The sequence below is a fragment of the Gracilinanus agilis genome, chromosome 3, assembly GCF_016433145.1.
Source record: "Gracilinanus agilis isolate LMUSP501 chromosome 3, AgileGrace, whole genome shotgun sequence".
In the NCBI taxonomy this organism is placed as follows: Eukaryota; Metazoa; Chordata; class Mammalia; order Didelphimorphia; family Didelphidae; genus Gracilinanus; species Gracilinanus agilis.
The window spans coordinates 492,199,326-492,222,759 of NC_058132.1; the positions used below are offsets into that span (position 1 = coordinate 492,199,326).

Below are 23,434 nucleotides of genomic sequence, written 5' to 3' on the forward strand. Positions count from 1 at the left end.
AGAAAAAATTTCTCCATACTTCCTCATTATTGGAGCAGATTCACTCTGTGTCCCACCCTACCATACACAATCTTGTTCCTCCTACTCAACTCATCCGTCCCCCTGCCTCTGTCCCAGTCCCTCCCCCCTACCCTGCCCCTTTCAGTGGAAGAGTTCACAAGTCACTTACCAAAAGATTCCACAGACAATGCCCTTTGGGCACTGCCAGAAAATTTGGGAGCTGTGATGGTTTCCCTTGAATGGAATAAGGACTTTAAAAGATGAGACCTGGAAGAATTTCCAATCATTTGCCTTGGTGGCTTAGGCTAAGGGTGGCTTCTAGGATTTCTGCTCATTCTGTGATGGTGAGCCTGGCTGAAGGGAGACTCTTGGAAGCAGTCACTTTTTCCTGGTCTTATCCTTGACTGGATTTCTGGGCTGGAGAGGCTTGCTGGGTGAGTGACCAGAGCTGAAGGAGGAGACTTGTGTTGGTGGACTTCTTACTGAAGATGCCACCTGAATTTCCAGGTGGAGACAGGAACTCGAGGGAGCCATTACTGGGGGCTGAGCTGGACTTCCCCAGAGCAGCACTTAAGAGTGCTAGGCTAGACATCTCTCTGCCTTCTTCCTACATTTCCCACTTTAATACCTCTGCCTTGTTGTAAGTAAAAGCTACAAACAGTCATTTTGACTTTGTTATAATTAAAAATGTTGAGGGCTGAGATCAAAAGGAAGAATAGTATTTTAATAAAAGCCATCACGATAGAGATAAACTGACCACGAGCCTGTAAGAAAAACCTATTCCAACCTCACCTCAGCCATTTACCTTCCTCTCTCCTTGAGCTCAGGTAGCTAAAGAGGCAGTTCCAAGTCACTTCCCCCTAATTTCAAACAGTCCCTCACCTTGAATATGTCATCCCAAAACCAGAAACCCATGAAACCCATTGGACCACGAGAAATGTAGTTTTAAGGAACCCCACAGGTCCACAGAAGTTTGTCAAACACTATATTGAGGTTCAATCCTTCCAAATAGAACCCCAGGTGATTTTTTAACTAACACATTACCCCCCTGTGATCCTTTGGGAGATAAATCTCCCCAATGGATCAGGAAAATATAATCAAATTAGAGTTTACAATAATTTAGAGATAAAAGGGAGAAAGAATAAAACCAATGTTCGGTACATTGACAGAAAACCATTAAGGGGGCAGTCCCCCTTTCTGGCATAAACTGTCCATTCAAAATAAATGCATCCAACCGCATAGTTCAGATCAACTGCGCCCCAAAGTTCAAATTGGATCTTCATGATCCAGTGAAGGCTCTTCAGGCATCTTTTGGTGCCTCCACCAAACAGGTTCGTCGTCTGGATTCTGGGAAGATGGCAAAATCCTTATCCTGAAATTACTTTCAAAGAATTTAAACTTTACATTATAGATTATAAAACATACATTTCCTTCTGAGAATTAACATTACCCCCCTGAGTTTACTTCGAAAGGAGTAAAAATTGACTTGCAATATAGATTATAGTTCAGACATTATGATTATAAAAACTTAACACACACACCCCTGAGGAAAATATTTAACTAACACATTATCCCCTGAAAAAGTCAGCCAAGGATGCATGGCTAAGTGAGTCACGGGGGTGCATGAAATCAATTGGCAAAAGAAATAATAAAAAAAAATAAAAAGAATAAAATTCAAAAAAAAGGAGAAAAAATTAACTTGTGAACGAAATGTAAAATGTGCAAAAAATGTAGGGCAAAGAAATAGGCCTTTGATTCAAGGCCCAATGAAAGCGATTTAAGCAGTATGCTATAACCCATTTAGGGCCAGGACTACAGAAAAATTGCCATTTTCTCTATATAGAGAGAGGAATAAGGGAAATGCCTTTCTTTGATCCGATTTTTTTCCTGCGCCTTCTCAGGGAATTAGCCATTAAATGATAGCCAATCTTAGGTGGTTCACTAGGAATTTAAGTTGAGGGGACCCACGTCCTCTAAAGTTTTAGAAAAGACTGGGACTCCAGGACTCAAACCCCAATTTTCAAGCCCTTCAAGTATTGGCATAGAACTCCTGCAATTCATGCAGATTCTTTTAGTCAAGTCTCTGACCATGTGGCTCAGCACTTCTCCTGGAATCAGAGAGGCATTAAATCACAATCCCATAGTCTCAGGCTCAGGCTCAGGTATTTGCATTGAGCTTATTTCGCTGTAGAATAAAAAAAAAAGGATAAATAATGATTATATATGTATTTCCAGTACAAGATGAGAAAAAGGAAAAATCAGTTGCTCTATAAAAAATGTTTTAAAAAATCAAAAAATATATATACAGCTTAGAACTAGAAGGGTTTTGGTACTCAAAAATGAAATTTTCTGTGAGAGAAAGTAGGTTTTACAAACTAGCAGATTCACAATGCACATTCAAATAGAGTACCATATTTCTAATAACACATTTTAAAACAATAAACAGTGATGTTTAAAAATCATATACTTGTTACAACTTTTAAATCTTGGCTAAGAGTTTCTCAACAAACTCTGTTATTGCTTCCATAGCAAAATCTGATATTTTTAAAAAAAAAAGAAACCTTCCGGTGTAAATTATCCTCAAGAATTCTAGACCCTTCTGATAAAAGAGGCTAAAACATAGACTAATATAAAATATATATATGTATATGACAACAATTCTTCACAATAAAATATATAAAGCTTATCTTTTAAGACCACAATTCTTCAAAATAAATTCATGAAAACCTTATCATTTATACGGAAGGGTACTAAGCATCTAAAGTAAATTTTTAAAAGACTTCTCATAAAATTACAATTTAAATCTCAAGGCAGGCACCAAACTCCCCAAAGTCGAACAAAATTAAGGCAATTTATAACTTTTGAAATGTGTAACTTTCAAATGGTACGAGAACATAGCATTGTTGTTGATTACAGTAAAAATGAAACCTGAAATAAATTAGGAAATATAATATGAGTATCAGATAACCAGCTGGTCAAAACCTCTTACCAGTTCTAATATTTTTTTTTCATTATTTGGGAGTTACAATAAAATCATAAACAGAATTAATCTATCAGCCACAAACTACATTAACTTAAAATGATTCAGTGCAACAGGAAAATCAATGAAATAAGCAAGATTAATTTACAAAACTAATTAGCAAAATACAGTAAGATACAGTCTCTCTAAAACAGAAATAAAACTCATTCAGTCCCGAGGTTTAATAGTTCACCCCTTGTTCAATTTAAGGTTCTTTTGATTGAGTTCTGCTGAGTTTAAGGAGTTTTTTTAATAATCAGTCTTTGCTCTCAGTTCAAAGTTCTGAGCAGGTATGGGGGTGAATAGGCCATGAGCCCCATTAAGGGTAAACTCTAGGTCCACGTGGTGTTGGGTCATGGGCTCAGGGCTAGAGAAAAACTTAAAGTCAGTTTTGTAGAAAATACCCACGTGGAGAGCTTGTGGGGGGTGCCTAAATTAGGTCTTTAGAGAAACACGTGGAGGGCTAGAATGCAGGCCATTACCAAGAGGGGGGGAGGGCAATACCAAATGTTTAGCAGCAGCCGAAGAAGTTTCCAAAGATCTCGGCAAATCAGGACTGGGTGGCAGTGAAAGCAGCAGCCAGGGGGTCATCTCTGTTGGGGCTCAGGGTTGTAGTGGAAGGTCAGCACTAACACCAGCGAAGCAGGATTGAAGAAGAGGCCCTGGGACGCTTGCAGGCTTGCTGCACAGTAGGCGGTAGGAATGGAGATCAGGTCAGGAGTCAGATCAGTGGCAGAGACACACTGGCTGGGCTCCGGCATTTTAGTTTTAAAGCCAAAAGCCAGAATCGGCTGGCCTGACCAACCAAGGTGGTTTGGGCTGGACTGGCTGGCTGAGTCCCGCCTGAGGCAAAAACGTGCTGTTGCTTTTAGCAAAAGCATGGCAAGGAAAGCCACTTTCCTTTTTAAAAAAAGTGCTCAAAAGAGCTGAGCCAGGCCAGAAAGAAAGCATGGCTATTGTTAGGCTATCTGGAAGATTGAGAGTTCGAATTTCGACCTTCTGGTTCGCCAAACTGTTATAATTAAAAATGATGAGGGCTGAGATCAAAAGGAAGAATAGTATTTTAATAAAAGCCATGCTGATAGAGATAAACTGACCACGAGCCTGTAAGAAAAACCTATTCCAACCTCACCTCAACCATTTACCTTCCTCTCTCCTTGAGCTCAGGTAGCTAAAGAGGCAGTTCCAAGTCACTTCCCCCTAATTTCAAACAGTCCCTCACCTTGAATATGTCATCCCAAAACCAGAAACCCATGAAACCCGTTGGACCACAGGAAATGTAGTTTTAAGGACCCCCACAGGTACACAGAAGTTTGTCAAACGCTATATTGAGGTTCAATCCTTCCAAATAGAACCCCAGGTGATTTTTAACTAACACAACTTAAGGGTTAATGTTTTATAATTAACGACAACAGTCTTGATTTTATATCTCTTATATTTGTCAATTTTATTTAATTAAAACCAGTTTTTAAACCTTACATGCTAGAATGCAAATTCTTTCCTTTTACCCCCTTTCTTTCACCTCATTAAGAATTTTCTTAATTTCTCCCTTTTTCTGTTTAAGAGGCAAGGGAACAAAAAGATTTCTAAGTGAGAGCCCCCCTGCTGTGCAGACTGTCAGTGGATGGCAGTTTGAAGGGTGCTGCTGGCAGTTGGTAGGTAAGTTGCAGGCAGTTGAAAAGAGGTTTTTGTGTCTGGGTTCCCTGGAGAGCAGAGCTGTCTGTCTGTGTCTCTGAGACAAAGTGGCAGTTGGAAAAATAACTGACAGTGGGTGAAGAGAAACGGGTTTAAGGAGTGGGAAGGTAGTTAATGTTTATTGATTAACTTAGATAGGTAGTTAGTGAGTATATTATTAGACAGAGTAGGTAGATAGGCTGGGCTGGGCCTGGCCTGTCAGAAGATGCTGCCCTGGAAGACAGACAGATTTTGTTTACTTAGGACTGGGATCTTAGGTGTAGGTATAAGAGTTCTCTCACTTTCCTCTTTTCTAGTTCCTATCCAAACTTTCCTCAAAATAAAATAAGTGTTTTGTCTTTTACCAAACTGCTCTCCTGACTTTTGTTCAAACTCCTACCAAAAAGTTTAACCCTTCACACCCTACCCCCCCCCTTGCTTTGGAGCTGATTCTCTAGCAGACCCCAAACACTGGGCTCCCTGTTTCCAGTTTCCTTTCAAGGATGCCCAGCCTAAGTTCTACCACAGAGTCCTCCCCAGCTCCTACTTAGACTTCAGGACCTCCTTAACCTTGTTTTTCCAGCCTCATCTGTCCAGCTGGAACACTTCTATCACTCAAGCTCTCTGACTTCCCAGCTATGACCCATGTGAAAATCATCGTTTCCTGGTCCCTACCTGTGTTCCCCTTACTCATACTTACTGATTTCCTGCTCTCACCTTTCTCAAAGCCATCCAGCCCTCCTTCCCTGCCTGGGGGCTGAAGCCTGTTTTTTTGCCCACTCTCAGATTTCCACTCCCTATTTCCTGGCAGTTCCCTTCCAAAGCAACCCTCCCCTCCTATTCCCCCCCCCACACACACACACCCCAACCTTCCCTAGATCAATGAGTTATCTAGCTAATGGGTTACTTGGGCATCTCGGTGGCATAGTGGGAAAGAGGAACTTTACACAATGGAGTTACTTGGGCTACTTTGCTACCTCTACAGGGATCCTGGAGTCAGGGAGAATGGCCTTTGAGAGGGACAGACTTACAGCCCAGGTGAGTGTGTGTCATCCACAGATTTGACCAACATCAGCCAATGAGGGAATTTCATTCATCATAAAGGATTTACTATGAAGATGGCAATACCTTCCTTAGAGATCATTTCTTACATGAAACAGACTTGAAACAGGATACAGTAGGAACAAGACTTTCCTGCTCTCCTACTGTATTTTCAAACGATTTCACTGGCACTTTGGTATCTCAGACATTAATGCTTTCCCCAGAATTACTGACCTGCCACGTTTTATTTCTCCTTTAAAAATACTTGACAAGGGGGCAGCTGGATAGGTCAGTGAATTCAGGGCCAGACCTGGAGATGGAGGTCCTAGGTTCAAATCTGGCCTCAGACACCAGCCGTGTGACACTTGGCAAGTCACTTGACCCCCATTGCCTAGCCCTTACCACTCTTCTGCCTTGGAGCCAATACACAGTATTGACTCCAAGAAGGAAGGTAAGGATTTATTTAAAAAAAAAAAAAAAAGACTGACAAAGACAACCATTTCACTCAATCTTCATTGCCTCGGGATCGTATCTTTCCTCTTTTTCTTTGTAGATGACCTGTCAACACACACACACACACACACACACACACACACACACACACACACACGCGCGCGCGCGCGCACACACACGAGAATCCCCGTTTTTCTTTCTTTACCTTTTCTTTTTCTTAGTCAGTCATCAATAGTCATAGGCTGAATATGACACCCATTTAGGGACACTATTGATTTCAAATCCATTCCAGAGTGTGAGTCACACAGCTGCCTCTACCTTACTGAGCTTTCTGGCCTAAAGAGTCAGAGGGGTTTTAGGTAAGACCAATCATAGCCTAAAAATTTCAGAAATAGGTCCTCTTTTTTTTTTTTTTAAAGAGTAACTGCAATTATTCAAAGACCTTCAGTGAAGCTACTTGTACTTGACCCAGGAACAAGGTACATTCTCTATCATCTTATACCCAGTGGTCTGGGTGATTACTAATTTAAAATACTGTAGTGTTGGAATCTATCCAGCAGCTCCAGGGATCTGGAAAGCTACATGGTTTAGGTGAGAAAGAACCAAGGTGGAAACTGTCAGTCTAGTGCTTAGCTCATGACCATTCTTACAGGCATTGAGTTTGGGGTTTGTTATATACATTTTTCAAGAGCAGTTTCTTACAAAGCACAATTGAGTTCATGGCTGTAAAATACTCAAGGTTAAAGAATTACCTTGTGCCTGGTATATAGCTTACAAAAAATTTCTCCCATGAAGATTATGCCCAAATGAGACAAGGTCCAAGGTTAAAGAATGAGTCTCACTTTTTTAATATTCTATTTTAGTAACAGTTTCCTTACTTCAAAAGATATATTAAAGAATGAGCCTTTAAGATTGTAGGGTATATTTAGTCCTTGGAAAGTACCTAAGTGAAAGTGGAATTTGTCTGGCCTACCATGCCTTACAGTATCCTTGGGATGTCTGGAAGCAGGGAAAAACTACAGAGAAGCTTCTGCTAATTTCTGCTTTTTTCGGCTTGGGGAAAAACTGTTAACTCCTTAACTGCTGGTTTACTATATGGTACCTAGAGGCTTTCTATAAAACTTTAGGCTCTCCTAAAAAATTAAGTTAATATGTTTTCAATCATAAAAGGAGCCACCAGTTGGGGTCCAGATTTTCATTTCAGATAAGCCATCCTGTCTGCGTTTGACTTGCAGGGCAGAAAAGCCAAGCATAAAGCCTTGCCTAACTATGCCGACTTTTGATGGGGTCCAGATAAAAAGATTCTATTGAAGACCCTATTTCTCTGAGTGGCTCCCAACACTGTAGTACTGTTCCCACTACATCCAAGCATTTTTTCATTATTTTGGTTGAGATAGTTGATCTTTTGTTTTTCCAAATGATTTTTTAATGATTTTATTCATCCCTATAAAATATCACCTTCATCATGTTCAATGGAAAGAGATTTTTTGTCCTGTATTAGATTTTTTATTTTGTTCTCTAATAATTCTGTTCAATCTGAAGCTTCTTCTCTGAGGAAAAAGTTTATGTAGACTCAAGACATCCTTCTCCCCCTCTGATGAGAGATTTCAAGGCTAAAATGGCTACTAAAAGAAGAATTTTCATAAAACATTGTCTTAGCATTTCCAATGAGGTTTTTGAAGGTAGGACAACCTCACCTTGTCCCATCTTTAACTATTAACATGATTTTTTAAAGCTGGTATGTGCCCTTATCAGAGACCTCAGTGAGTAGCTTGGACTCATAAATGTACAAAAGTATTCATAAGAGATAATAAAAAAGGGGCAGCTGGGTAGCTCAGTGGATTGAGAGCCAGACCTAGAGACGGAAGGTCCTAGGTTCAAATCTGACCTCAGACACTTCCCAGCTGTGTGACCCTGGGCAAGTCACTTGACCCCCATTGCCTACCCTTACCACTCTTCCACCTATAAGTCAATACAAAGAAGTTAAGGGTTTAAAATAAAAAAATAATTTTAAAAAAAAGAGATAATAAAAGAAACTGCTCATTGCATGTGGAAGCTGTGCCCACTTTCTTTGAAGAAATGGTCACTAATGATCTTTCCTTTCTGTGATGATGGCCAATGAGATTTCTGCCCTGTTCTTGGTTCCATATTGATAAAATGTATTATACCCCCAACTGGAGGCCATTACATCAGAGGAAGGCAGTTTGGCCCATTCTTATCATCAGGTCACATGCCCTGTCATGAAAATGTATTAGCCGAGACACCAAAAACTAAAAGTCTCCAAGCCAAAAAAAAAAAAAAAAAGGTTTCTTCAGAGGGCTGGTCTCGCCATGAAGCCAGAATCTGGTTAGAAACCAAAGATAATTAGCCCTGTGAATGGCCCCCTGACATAGTGCCCTTTTACAGAAGTGATATCAGGACAAACAGGGGCCAGGGCCAAGGAGATTGTCCAGTCTGTCTGGGTCGTGTATGTTCGCCCCTGGATCTTGGTCCCTGCAATGGCCAGTCATGCCATTGACGTTACCTCCCCCGTAGCATGACTGTACTGCATACCATGAGGAATGAGACACAGTCAGCATACACACAGGCTCTTCTGAACATTTAGGAGGCCTTAACCTGCGGATGAAGCTTCAAGTCTTTGCTTCAGTGTCCCACAGAGCAGAGGAGAAGGCTGTGCAGCTCAGTGAGCTAGTGGGAGGGTGTGGGCAATATCAGTACCAAGTAGCTATTGAGTATTATAGAAGTATAGAATATCACAGTCATAAGGGGTAGGAACGGGGCTTTATAGTCACACCTATGAGCACTGAATATTCTCCCAGCTACTACAGATGGGCTACATTTTTAAAAGGATTATTTTGGAATTGAATTTATGAAAGTTTTATGATCTTTCAGAGATTGATCCCCAGACACCATATTCATATTTTTGTTATTTGAAATAGGACTTCCCTCTCTTATTATTTTTTTCATTTTTTTTTAGTTTTTATTATGCACTCCCTCTGTCCTTTCTCCAACCATACATGGCATCTCCTAACAAAAAATATATCTATATATAAAGATTATTTGTTTTTTGTCTCTATCTATTAGTTCTTTCTTTGGAAGTGACATTCACAAGCTCTTCTTGAATCATTAATCCTGTAGATATATATAATGTTCTTTAGTAACTACTCATATTACTTTTCATTATTTCATGGAAGTCTATTCAAGATTTGTTTTATTTTTAACTGCTTATCATTTCTTATGATGTGGTAGTACTCTGTCACAAAAATATACCTAATACACAGCACTTGAAAGAATTCTCAAAAACTCTTCACAGATCTTTGTTTAGAACATATAACTTATAAGTTCTAATAAGAAAGAATATTTACCTTGTTCTGTTCTCCTCCATAGATCCACACACAGAACACACAGAACAAAGACTTGCTCCATGATTTCATAGGGAGAGAGATTCATTCTGTGGCAAAAATTCTTTAGCTGAGACACAAAAAAGTGAAACATAGTCCTCAAACCTATTTATTGAGAGAGGGCCAATCTCACAATAAAGCCAGAGTCCGGCCAGCAACCAAAGACCCTGAGCCTTGTAAGCAGCCTCCTTATATACCCACAATCTTGTTATTAAGATAAATTTTTTCAGGTTGCTCCACGAAATCAAGTATTCCTAAGCATCAGGTATTCCTAAGCATCAGGTATTCCTAAGCATCAGGTACAGACAGCAAAAATAAGAAAAGTAAGTGAAATAAACTTTGTTCTAAAAATACATAGGTATGTTTGAATACCAATTTCACATAATGCAGCATGGGGTGGAAAAAAGTTATAGAAGCTATGTGATTTACTTTAAAAAATTATTACTTTTAGAAAATTTAAGGTCTATGATCACAAAATAACTAAATTAGAAAAAAAACTGGAGATACTAATGTAATCATGAGAGGGTTAGGGGATGTTCCCAAGTTAGATGCTCCTTGGCATTATTCCAATGAGAGCGATTTTCTCAAAATTCCACTGGGCTCTTAAAGACTATGGTTTCAAGTGTGGATGATCATAGAGAGTTAGGGGCCAGACTTTCTCTGTGCTTTGGTTCCTTCCAGCAATTGATGAGAGTCAGATTATTAATCCTGGCATGTATTTCAGGCCTATGTGCTATGACTTTTGATGGTTTAGGAGGTGGTAACATTCAAGGATGTAGCTGTGGACTTCACCCGGGAGGAGTGGTGCCTCTTGGCCCTTCCCCAAAAGGAGCTGTACAAGGAGGTGATGCTAGAGAATGCCTGGAACTTGCTCTCTGTGGGTAAGGACAATTTTCCCTGGTAAATGAGTCTCCAATCCAATAAAATATCTTCATTAGTATTTGGACTATATTTGAAGCATTTATTAGTTATGAGAAAGGGAAAAATGCTAGTTTCCTGAATCCAAGAAACAGGGACCTCCTGCTGCTAGTTTTCCTATAAAATAACTTGGAGTTGTGTAACATGAACCAGGAGGTTTCCTTTAGTGCTCCTGAAACTGTCTCTTATCAAGTCTAGGGAGCTTCAGATCAAAAATTCATGTTCAAGAATCTCATACATAGAACTAATCTCAGATATTATTTGGTCTCACCTTTACCTGGAACTGAATTTTGCCTCCCAAACAAATTTCTGAAAACTGTTCAGTCAGGTTTTCCTTAGAACTTCTTCATCTTTAGGATGGATCTAGTATTTAGAATATTTTTCTCTTTAATAAGCATAAACTTTTAGCTCATAAGTCCTAGGTGTCCCTAGTAGAGCAAATTTGTCCTTAATCTTCGTTCCTATTGCCCTACACCTCCAGCACAGCTGATGAGAAATAGAAGGAAGGAAATAAGCATTTATAGTGACCTGGTCTTGGCCAGGTGTTCTGCCAGGGGTTTTCTTTATATTATATCACTTCTTCCCAAATAATTATCTCCATTTTACAGTTGAGAAAATAGAGATTAGCTTAAGAAGTTTGTTCGGAGGCACACACATAGTTATTGTTTGTGGCCAGATTTAAACTGACACCTTCTTGACTCTAACCTCAGGTCTTTTTCCACTGCACTTTAGCTGCTTCTCATTTTGTAATAATGGAAAACTATGGAATGAGTGTCTCCTTCTACATAGGAAATGCATCAGAAACAAATCTTCTAATTCCAAATTGGTTTCATGATCTTCTCCTCCTCCTCTCCCCCAAAATAAATGCTGTGGAAACTTTTGTTCATGAGTCCTTGTAAGCATCCTGCTTAGCTTCCTTGACATTGTCAGGAATGATGGACTAGCTGAGAAAGAGAATTGGGACCAATGAGGATTTGTTGAGTCTCCTAGGAGAAGAGGCAGAAACTCCTCAAATGAAAAGTACACAAGGTTTATCTACATTTCAGGGAGTTAGGAGCAGTTGGGCTATGGGACAAGAGCTGATCCATCAAGGTCCCTTTGTCTGAAGCTTCAGGTTGATCCAGAACAATAACCCTTTTACTCATCTTGTGCTTTGGAGTTTCTTCCAGAATTGAACCCAATAGTGTGGGTAGTGAGGAGTGGGGCAGAGGATTTGGCTATTGCTCATTACGGGTCCCACAGCAGGAAAATATGGCCCATCCTATCCTGGGTTCCTTGCATTACAAATGCTATAAAGTGAGGGCAGACTCATGTACTAACCCCATGGAGAGATTCTGTAAATGGAGTAACTGGATTCAGTAACTGCCTTTCCCTAAAGAAGTTTCTCTCCATCCTCCTCCCTGACTGATTCCCCATGACCAGGACTTACAGTTTCCAGAGAAGACGTGATCTCTTATTTTGAGCAAAGGGAAGCATCATGGATGCTAGAGCAAGAAGACCTGAGAAACTACTGTCCAGGTGAGTAAGGAGATGTGAAGTGTGAATCAAACTTTCTTTTGTCTATAGATCAACTCAAGGACTTTTAAGTTACTCAATCAAAAACTTAAGTACCCCTAAGTAGTAACTTACCAGGCACTAAGTTCACAAATGAGAGTTCACAAATCACTTGCTAGAGTGGGTGACAACTCCAGAGGTCCCTGCCAGCATCCCTGGACAGCACTAGGCAACTTGATAGACTGTGATTGGTTCCCGTAAAGTGAGGAAGGGACAGGAAGGGACTTAGAAAAAGGACTATATGAAGTCCTGAACTTCCTATGCAGTAGACTTCTCCTTTGGAGTTCTTCTTTGGAGTCTCTGCTCCTTTAATCTCCTTTTGACGTCTTTGGAGGAGGGCTCCTTAGGGCTTTTGGACTTCGACTTGGACTTGGAGCTTTGGGCCTTTCAGCTGGAGTTTTAAGCTTCAGAACTATGACTTTAGGCCTTGGAGCTTCTTGGAGTTGGAGACTTTCTTTTTGGGTTCACTGCTGCCTCAGTGAGCTTAGCTCACAAGGGTTTTTCTGCTTTGTCATGTTGCCTGGATCCTGTTTGCTTTGCTGGTGAATGACTAGGATTCCCACGTGGAGATTGAAACTCTTTTGGGGAGCAAGCTTCATTTCACCAGATCTGCATTTAGGGTAGACTAGGCAGTCTCCTTACCTCTTTCCCTTCCATATTTCCCTCTTTTTACTAATATTCCAATGAAAGAAAATTGTTAAACACGACTAATAGTTTTCCTGACTTAAGGGATAATAACTCTCTTTTTTATAACTCTATTATTTAGTCAAAATCCAAATTTAATCATTATAGCGAGAAATGGTATGTGAAAGCTGTGGTTACCAGAGATTTCTATATGCCATAGTGAAGCAAGGGCTAGATTTGATGGCATGAAGACCTGACTTGGAGTTCTTTTTCAGACATATTTAGCAGTGGCTTCCTGGGCAAGTCACTGAATCCCTGAGTCTGAGTTTCATATCAGTAAGATTAAGGAGGTGGACTGCAGGTCCTTTCAGCTCCCTTCAGCAGATAAGTCTATGACCTCATAAGAAGTCATTGTTCAGGATTGAAGAACATGAAACTCTCCTGAAACTGCAAAAGGGGGTTAGGTTATCCAATATGAGCTCTTTATTAGCAAGAAACGAGTATTAGTGCTTGCTATGTGCCTGTTCCCATACTAAATTATACACAACAAAATAATCATATAACAGATACCTCCCCTCTTCTGGTAGAATGCATCATCTGCAGGAGTAAACACCATGCCAGCAATTCTATAGAAACCCTCCAGATACTAAATTCATTGCAGCCAATAAAGAGAGGGAAGGCACAAAAGTGAAGGAGCACTAGGGAAATCTTAATTATGGAAGGTAGCCTGTAGCTTCAAGAAATCTAGTTTGAGGATATTAGGGGAAAAGTATATCAGAAAACAAGGGAAATGAATTGGCAAAACTAACTGCCAATGGCCATCTAGCAGTTTAGCCCAGAAACTGTGGACAGATATTAGACAATATCTCATGGGGATAAATAGTTCAAATGAGAGGTTTTGAAGCATGTGGGAGAAATGGTTTTATTTGGTTCTCATAGAAAAAGAATCTTTATTTCATTAGTGTGGGAAATACTGAAAATGAAAGAAAAATAGAATTATTGGAAGAAGGAATAGCCTGGGTTTAGATGAGGGAGTGGAATGGGGTTTTTTACTCTTATAAAGAGATTTTCTTTAGCTAGGAGGAGAATGACCTTTTTCTCTGATACTAAGACCAAAAAAGGAAAAGGAGGCACCTGAGTTCTGTACGATTTGGTAGATATGATAGCTCTTCATAAATGTCCAATTTTTAAGAAGTGAAATATGTGATGAAGTTCTCATCTCATAAGGTATGAGCAGGGGGTGGGAGTAAGCCATAATGGAGAATTGGAGACCAAGGAAAATATTTAGAAAAGATGTTGTGCTGAATGGCAAAGAGAATCAATTTAGGAGATGTCAAAGGATTGCTTGCCCACAGTGAGGACCCAGCTGAGGTTAGGGAGCCTAAATTTATAGTGGTCCCAGGGAGCTGGTTTCATGATTTTCATTCTCTCCATTCAACTGCACATGAGTAGAAATAAAGACTGTGAATAAATCACCAGCCCCAAGCTCTTTTCTTATCTCTAGGGCTCAATCTCTGTCCTGTTCTGGGAGAATCATCAGGTGACTACATCACCTCAATTTAGGGAGATGGTAGCCTAGATAGAAATCTCTGTGATCTTCAGGATTGGGTCTGCTTTAGCTCCAACAGAGTTACTGTTGACTACTGAGAAATAAGGGCAAGAAAGAGAAAGAAACATGGCTGATTCCAGAACATGCATTTGCCTTCCCGGAGAGAGACTAGAGAGCTCTTGGCCACTCATAAGTCCTGGGCCTAGTCAGTAAACATGGATTCAATATAAAATATACTCTAGGAAAAACCCCTGAGAACACAAAGGAAGGACAAAACTAGCTCACAATCTAGGATCCCCACATGTAGGTGGTTTAAAATGAAGCAACATATCCTGAATAGCACACTTAGATGATCCAGGGAGAAAAGAGTGTTGAGAAATTGAAATGCATTTGATTTACAAGGGAAATAAAAAAATAGAGGAATGAAGACATTTAAAAAGAAAAGCAATCAAAACAGGAAATATCAAAATTAAAATGATAAAATAAAACCCAATGTTAGAAAAGGGCACCTACTATGTGTCACACACTTTATAAATATTATCTCATGTGATCCTCATAGGAACCCTAGCAGTTACTTGACAGTATTATGTTGGTTTTATAGTAGAGGAGACTGAGACAAACAGCTCCTATGAATTGCCCAGTGTTAAAAGTCCTATCAAGTGTCTGAGGTAGAATTAGAATGCACCAGCACCTATATTGAGATTTTTAAAAAGAATATCATGAAAATGCCAGCATCTATGTAAAAGTGAGCAATAGGGAGAAAATTATATGAGCTCTCTTGCTGAAGGATGAAAATTCTTTTTTTGGTTTTAGTTCTCTAACAAGCCAACAATATTACTTGCTACTTACCATGGGACAGATTTGTTTTTCCATTGACTCATGACCAACATTGTATTAAATGATAAATATGCTTGGAGATCATTGGCATAGATTGTTTTTTTCTTTTTTAAAAAACAAAGTTTGTCTACAGAATCACCTTTATGAGGTTATACTTTTGGTTTTTTTTCTCCTACTGGCAATTGGTTACACTCTCACTGAAAGTACTGTAATAGGGGACTTTATAGGATGTAATAAGGGAATGGAAAGATGCAATATGGGGATTAGGTAGAGTGGAATAGGGAAATCTGGAGGATATAATATGAGGCTGAAACTAGGGGTAATAACTGGTAGGATCAGGGAATAAGACAAGGCAAGGGATCCTAGGCGGGAGGTAGTCAAGGGAATAGACTAGGTAATAGGGAAGTTAAGGCAGTATAGTGGATGAGGAAGGTTCAATGATGAAGGATGGTAGTTGAGGTGGTAGGAGAAATAAGGGAATGTCTGAGTTCAGGGAGTATAACACTGAGGTAACAAGGGTTTCAAGGGAGAGGATGAATTAATTTAAGCAGGCAAAGAGCAGCAGGGAAATATAGACTGGGACTTAGGCTAGAGACAAAACACTGAAGGGAAATAGACTGATCCCTTCAAGTAAAGGACACTATACAGCCAAGTTAGAGTCAGCCAAGACAAATTGAAATTGACTCCAGGCTTTAGTCAGTTTCACAGGAAGGGACTTATATTGAAGTTACACTTCCTTCAAAATGGACACCCTCAGCTTCCTTCAAACCCAGGAAATATGTTGTTTCTCTTCCCCTTCCTCCTTCTCTTACTAATTAACTAATGAAGTAGCCAAAAGATCTTGTTTAAACACAAAAGGGGGTTATTGTCTTCTAGGATAGATTGACAGGGTAGAGGATCAAGGAAGCCCTAACAGCCGCTGAGAGAAACCTCAGGTGGGGGGAGGGAGGTAGGAATGTGAGACTGAAAAAGGACCTGCCTTTACTCAGCTCTCAAGGTGATTTTAAAATCAAAAGGGTTTAGGAAGTTGGATACAAAGACTCAATAAATAATTTGTTGCTAGGCTAACACTAACTATCACAGATTTGAACTAACTCTCTGATTCACCTATTCACTCTTCTCAGACATTCAGGTAGGAGAAATGAAGGTAGTAAATAAGGTAATGTAGGGAAATTCAAAGGATTTAGCTAAATTAAACAAATCTCAAAAGGAACTCCAAATCTAGGCTAGGTTTCAATCCCAAGAAGGAGCTCAGTTGGACTCTGGTTCCCTCCACGAGTTCCCAGGTCCAACTGACTCTTTTCCCCAAGATTCTAAAACCTTAACTGACAGTAGAAATTCTGTAAAAGCAGTTATGCCCCCTCTCTGCACTACAGTACTTAATGACTAACCTGAATTGCAGACCAAGGCTTTTTTAAGGAACTTCCAGCCAGAAGAATAAAACTTTAAGTGGAGTATAAGTTCAAATCAGAAAACAACTACAGCATTGCAATGAATGGCCATTGAAGGGCTTTTTTCATAAAAAGCTTCTGGCCAATCAAGGTTTCATAATGTCTTCTACTCTGCATGTCTAGTGACCAGGGTTTGCAAAGAGCCTACTATCTCAGTTCAAGAATAATTCAAACTCAAGTAATGTCTTGGTCTCATGATTATAAACTTGATGAGATGCAATTACAGGGTGCCCTAGGAATAGGGCAACTACTCACATGTAGAGAAAACCAGTAAGAGTCTGTGCTTGCCTGTAAGTATGAATGGCCAATTTTCCTGGAAGTCTGGAAATAATTTGATGTCAAGTTGAGAAACTAAAAGAATATGTTTCACTTAGTCAGAAGCAGTCAGAGTTTGAGGTTGTCATTGATTGTACCCCCAAAAGCATCATATTACTGGTTATAATCACTTGTAATCTCTGCAGGAAAAAGAATTATGTTTGAAATTCTTGTTACCCGAGAGGGGAAATAATGTTATAACAAAATTAGGCCATCAATTCTTAAGGTGCCAGTAACTCATTTTTAGCCCAAGTCCTTGGAGCACCATCTCAAATCTCCAAATGGCTTATGAACTACTAAATCAGAATGGCACAAAAGGACTAATAATGAAGCATGCAGCCCATTTTGTTATAAAAGGATGATGGACTCAAGCTACTATATGAGATATATTTTTAAACATGAAAAATGCCATGTCTTTTCTTAAATTTTATTCAGAAGAAGAATTTTATTGTAGGGAAAAGAGACATTCAAAGAAAAAAGGCTCAAGAAGTAGGAAACAGAACAAAATCTTTCCTGCCTTGGATAAATGCAAAAAACAGTGTTGATTTTCTTCATTTAATCTCAGATCCTGCAACAACAAAAAATAAGTTTAAAAGCAGTCATGAAGGAAATTATATAATGGTCAAGGATAAGTGAGATCATGAAATAATAGGAATATTTAGTATATATGCACACCATGGTGTCATACCTATGAGGATAGGATTGAATGTATAAGCAATGAAAACAGGAGCAAAAAGAAAAAATTGAAAATTAATTGTCTAGTACTATGGATAGACCATGCCCAGTCACATGACTTGGTCTGAGCTGCTAGGATTTGGGTAAAGTCACTCAGCCAGCCATTCTGAGGTTATCATCTGAGATAGGAATGTAATAATGCCAGCCTTGCCAAAATCACAAAGAGCCAATGTGATAATATGTGAGACTCTTTGTTAATTAAATTATTCTTTAGATTTGAGGTAATGGCATGTTTAAATGATGAATTTTATTAATTTGAGTTAGAAGACTTTTCTTCTTACTCAAGGAAATAGGATATAAAGCAGTTTATATTCTGATAATGGAATAAAGGAGACACGTGTATATGTGGCTATGTACATATGTTTTACTGTTTGTTTCTTTTAGGAGAGATGAGACCCGAAATGAAGGTGACTCCAACAGAAGTGAGCCTCTCTGTGGAAGAAATGGGCCAACAAAGGTTCATGAGTGATGGTCCCGATAACTTAGCTTGGACAGAATTTGGTGTTGAATCTCAAAGTTCATCCCTTTTTAAACATCAAAGAATACACACTGGGGGAAAATCTAGTGAATGTAATCACTGCGGAAAGACTTTTATGTACAGGGCCTGTCTTGCTATACATCAGAGAATCCACACTGGGAAGAAACCCTATGAATGCAAGCATTGTGGAAAGACATACAATCAGATGTCCAGGCTTGCTGTACATCACAGAATCTACACTGGGGAAAAACCTTGTGAAAACAATCAGTGTGGAAAGACGTTCAGGAACGGCTCTAATCTTACTGTACATCAGAGAGTCCACACTGGGGAGAAACCTTATGAATGCAAGCATTGTGGAAAGACATTCAATTTCAGCTCCTATCTTGCTGTACATCAGAGAATCCACACTGGGGAGAAGCCTTATGAATGCATTCAGTGTGGAAAAACATTCAGTCAGAGCTATGGTCTTGCTGTACATCAGAGAATCCACACTGGGGAGAAACCTTATAAATGCAATCAGTGTGGAAAGACATTCATTCAGAGCTCCCAACTTGCTGTACATCAGAGAATTCACACTGGGGAGAAACCTTATGAATGTAATCAGTGTGGAAAAACATTCAGTCAGAACTATGGTCTTGCTGTACATCAGAGAATCCACACTGGGGAGAAACCTTATAAATGCAAGGAATGTGGAAAGACATTCAGTCAGAGCTATGGTCTTGCTGTACATCAGAGAATCCACACTGGGGAGAAAGCTTATGAATGCAAACAGTGTGGAAAGACATTCAGGGAGAGCTCCCATCTTACTGTACATCAGAGAATCCACACTGGGGAGAAACCTTATGAATGTAATAAGTGTGGAAAAACATTCAATTTCAGCTCCTATCTTGCTGTACATCAGAGAATCCACACTGGGGAGAAACCTTATGAATGCAGACAGTGTGGAAAGACATTCAGGGAGAGCTCCCATCTTTCTGTACATCAGAGAATCCACACTGGGCAGAAACCTTTTGAATGCAATCAGTGTGGAAAGACATTCAATCGCAGGTCCTGTCTTGCTGTACATCAGAGAATCCATACTGGGGAGAAACCTTATGAATGCAAACAGTGTGGAAAGACATTCAGGGACACCTCCAATCTTGCTGTACATCAGAGAATCCACAGTGGGGAGAAACCTTATGAATGCAAGAAATGTGGAAAAACATTCAGGGAAAGCTCCAAACTTGCTGTACATCAGAGAATCCACACAGGGGAGAAACCTTATGAATGCAAGCAATGTGGAAAGACATTCAGTCAGAGCTCTGGTCTTGCTGTACATCAGAGAATCCATGCTGTGAAGAAAACAAGTCAACCAATGTGAAAAAAACAATCACAATGAGTTCCACTCTTACTCATCATCAGAGAATCCACACTCTTGTGGTGAAAGTTTATCACACCAAGCTAATTAGGTTTATTGAGAGGAGGCCAAACTCTGATTAAAGCTGAACCCTGGTTTGGATCAGGACCAGACAAAAAGCCTTAGGAGATAAATCTTTTTTATAGAATCTGATGACATCCTGTCCTAAAAGACACACTGAATATAGAATTGTTTCACATGGACAGATTGTGCAAGTGCTTATGATATCCTGTCCTAAAAGACACACTGAATACAGAATTTTCTTTTTTTAATATTTATTTTTTTAGAAAAATTTTCCATGGTTACATGATTCATGTTCTTCCTTTCCTCTTCACCCCTCTAATCTTCCCTCATAGTCAATGCACATTTCCACTGGTTTTAACATTAAATACATAATTTTCATATGGACAGATTGCACAAGTGCTAAATAAGCCAGAAAATTAAAAAAATACTCTATGTAATAATTGTGTGTCTATTATTATTACTAACATTTTCAGTAAAGCAGTGAAAAACTACTAAGGGAAAGGCAGAGTTAGAAGATGGAGGATCTAAACTGAGAATCAGCCAAGAGGCCAGTATCATGGGGTCAGAGACAGAGTAGAGTGGAGTTGATGTGGGAGAAACACACACAAATTTGTAACAGTATCTTAGCCCAAGAATGGGAGACCCATACTCAGATTCAATCAAAAAGAGAAGAATTTTATTTGGAAAAGAATTACTTTAAGGTGGTACAATAACTGGTGGGATAGTCTGGGGGGTGATCAGATAGCCACTGGACAAGCCTAGGGGATAGCAGAGTAGTCCCTTAGGAGTTGATAATAGGGAGTAGATTGCTGTACAGCCACTCTGCTGTAGAGCGGCTGCTGCATATATGGAATAGCATCCTGAGCTTTAGAATAGCAGCTTCTCAGTTCTGTGGATGAGGGTTGGCATATTTGTTAGGGTCAGGATGTTTGTCATTTCCCATTCCAGAGAAAACTTTGGCTTTCCTGAGAACTCTGGAATGGAGCCAAGGCCAAATTCAGATGGAGGTGTGTTTGGGGGTTTGATATTGTAGGGAATAAGGAGCATGCACACATTTGTGGGATACCTCTGTAATTCCATTGTCCACAAGGATTATGTCCCTTGTTCCCCATTGTTCACCTTGTCATCATTGGTCAGAGAAGTGTGAGGGAGGTCTACCTCCCCTTCTAGAATGAGAATAGGACAGAGGAGTGAGAAGGTAGTGATACATTAGAAAACAACTATAGGTCATGAATTATATCTTACAGTTCTAAGAAAAATATGAGTACTTTAGTTCTCATATTTAGTATAATTAGGAACAAAGCCGATGCCCATTATAGAATATTAAAAATCCAGTATAAAGAATGGATCAATCTTCATTTCATGTTTGACTAATGCACCAATTACAGGTTTTGCAGTTGATATTCAACCAGTGCTAACTAGTGAGAAATGTCAGATTTCAAAATCTGAGGGCCCCTTTCCTATTATTACCCCCTTAATACCTGCCTTCAGTCCATACCAAAGTAAGTAGAAAAAGTCTGGAAAAGGGTTGAGAAATTCCTTGTGCTGAAGGGGAGAGCTTGGCAAGTAGAGGCAGGCAAAATCTTGAATTCCTGACCCAGGGTACCATTGGAGGAATGGGCCCATCCTGGGGCTTCAAGGACTAGGCAGAATGGGGTTCTTAGGTCTGGGAACACTCACCCAGAGTGGGCTGGTTATAAACAGGACCCTTAGGAGGTGAGATCATTCATTCTTTTGGAAACACTCTTCAGGTGCAGGTCCCAGCTAAGTCTAGGCCAGGAAACCAGGATCTACTTGATCCCCTTTCCTTTGAGCTTCATTCCCCTCTTTTTACCCCATGGTGAGCATCTTCTGTGGCAATCAGGAACATGGCTTTCCTATAACTAGCTACTGGCTATCCACACTCACATTCACATCTCAAATACTACAGGGCACCATCCCCAATTTTACCACTGAGTCACACTTTCCCTTCACACATCCCCTATACCAGCTCAGATTCCTATATCCCTACCCCCAGCTCTTGGTTAGAGGTTTATTATACTGCCTTCCTCACAGGCCACTTGTGAATTACTAATTAATGAAATTATGAAATGGAGATGGGCCTGCCTCATTGAGTACTCAGTAGCATAAGGGGTAAAAAAGGGTTTGGATAGGTTGAATATTAAAAGGTTTGGTCACCAGGGAATTGAATAATTATCAATTCTCAACTAAAGAATAACTTCAAGTCAAAATGACTTTTATGGAAGTTTATTTACAAATGAGAAGAGAGAGAAATTAGGAAATTTAGAGAGAGGATAAGGTAAAATAATTAACCTGACAAACTAAATAATTTGCTTAGGGCCCTGTTTTAACCCAAGCAGATCTAACTAGTCTTCAATTGGAAAAAGGCCAAGCCTTGAGCCAAGGACTGAGGCCCAAAGGCTCCGGACGTGTATTAAGAAAAAGCTTCAGTAACAGAGTCTCTTTTGAAAGGGAAGTTCCTTAAGAGAAGTTCAGGAAGATTCAGTCTTTACACTCACCACGTGTAATTCCAAAGGAAAAGTTTAAGAACAGTCTCAACAGCTCCAGAGCTCCTCCACATCCCAATCACAAACCAGAAGCCCTCCTTTAGGTCCCATTCACAAACCAGAAGAGACACTGAGCTCACTGAGCTCTCTTTTAAAGGAGCTTCTTTTGGGTAACTTCCTGTTTCTTCCTCTTAATTTATGTGTCCAATCACAACAAATACTTTTCTTAGGACTTCCTAGGGGGCGGTATATTTTGATTTGTCACTCACTCTAGCACACATGGGTCACAGACCACCAAACTTGTGAGTTAAGTGGAGATGTTTTCACCTTTTGTGATTAAATCTAAAGATAGGCAGGGTAGATTTAATCTCATTACAGTAGGAAGGATCAGGATTGGTATTCAGGAAGTGGGAGGAATCATTTTAAGATTACTTAAGAGATTAAGATTAAGAGACAAGAAGGGAAAAGTGAAAAGGGATATGGAGATACAAGTGTGCCTCTTTGCTGAAAGCCCCTCAGATAAATAAGGGTCCCCATCAGGTTTTCATCAAGTCAACAAAAATGGCAGAGCCCTGCATTGGCCCCTGTTGTCTGAAAATATGGCCACAGGATGGATGGATAACCCAATCAGACCCCTCTGTGTGACTATTCTGACCAACACTTTTTATTATTAAAATTATTATAATGTATATTTTTAGGATAGCCTCAAGTTTTGTAGTATAGATATAAAATTCCTTTATAGAAATCCCTTAATTACTCTACAATTATCCAGCATTTCGTGAGTTAATTGTTCATACCCTCAGTAAAATAACAGAAGGTGCTTTAATCTTTTTCTCTCTGTCTCAGCAATCAGAATGGCACACCATGGTAAAAACCAAAACATAATACACTCTCACTTTATTTTCCCAAGCTGAATTTTACTCCAGAAACTTAAATATTCTCACACTTTAATTCACTTTTGAAATATGTTGAAGGTTCTTTTTGTTAAAATAAAACTTAGATAAAGTAGGTTTTTGGTAGCCTTGAAGACTGTTTAGACTAGGTATAATCTATATGTAGGAATACATTTTTTGTGCCAACTCTTATGTAACTGGTATAACCTTGAGCTCTTCTCTGTTTTGGGTTTGAAATGTAAAATTTCCCAGCATATATGTGACTGTGACAGAAAGGTATAAAAAATAAAGAACCACAGGAAATTCACAGAACAGCTTCCAGAAATCCACTGTGTCTCTGACTCTCTTTTTTTCTCAGCTAAACTGTCACACCTCTCAGGATAACTGGAGCTGTTGAGGCAAGCCCTGGACACCTCTTAGATGGGAAAATGAAGGGAGTCTGAATGGAGAAGAGGATGAGGAAGGGACAAGAAGAGAGTTTCCCTCACAGAACAATAGACTAGAGTTAGAATTACTAAGAAGCTTAGACTCCAAGGAGATGGGGGCGGGGAGCACAAGGTTGGGT

General features: G+C 39.6%; 1 protein-coding gene across 1 annotated transcript in view; it reads left to right on the top strand.

The window, feature by feature from the left end:
• Positions 1–19,888, top strand: part of LOC123241759 (zinc finger protein 420-like) — a 63,231-nt gene extending 43,343 nt beyond the window's left edge. The window contains exon 6 of the mRNA XM_044669311.1: positions 18,089–19,888. Coding sequence (XP_044525246.1) covers positions 18,089–19,409 — 1,321 coding nt within the window. The 3' untranslated portion in view covers positions 19,410–19,888. The remainder of the gene's footprint in view (positions 1–18,088) is intronic.
• Positions 19,889–23,434: the final 3,546 nt, after the last annotated feature.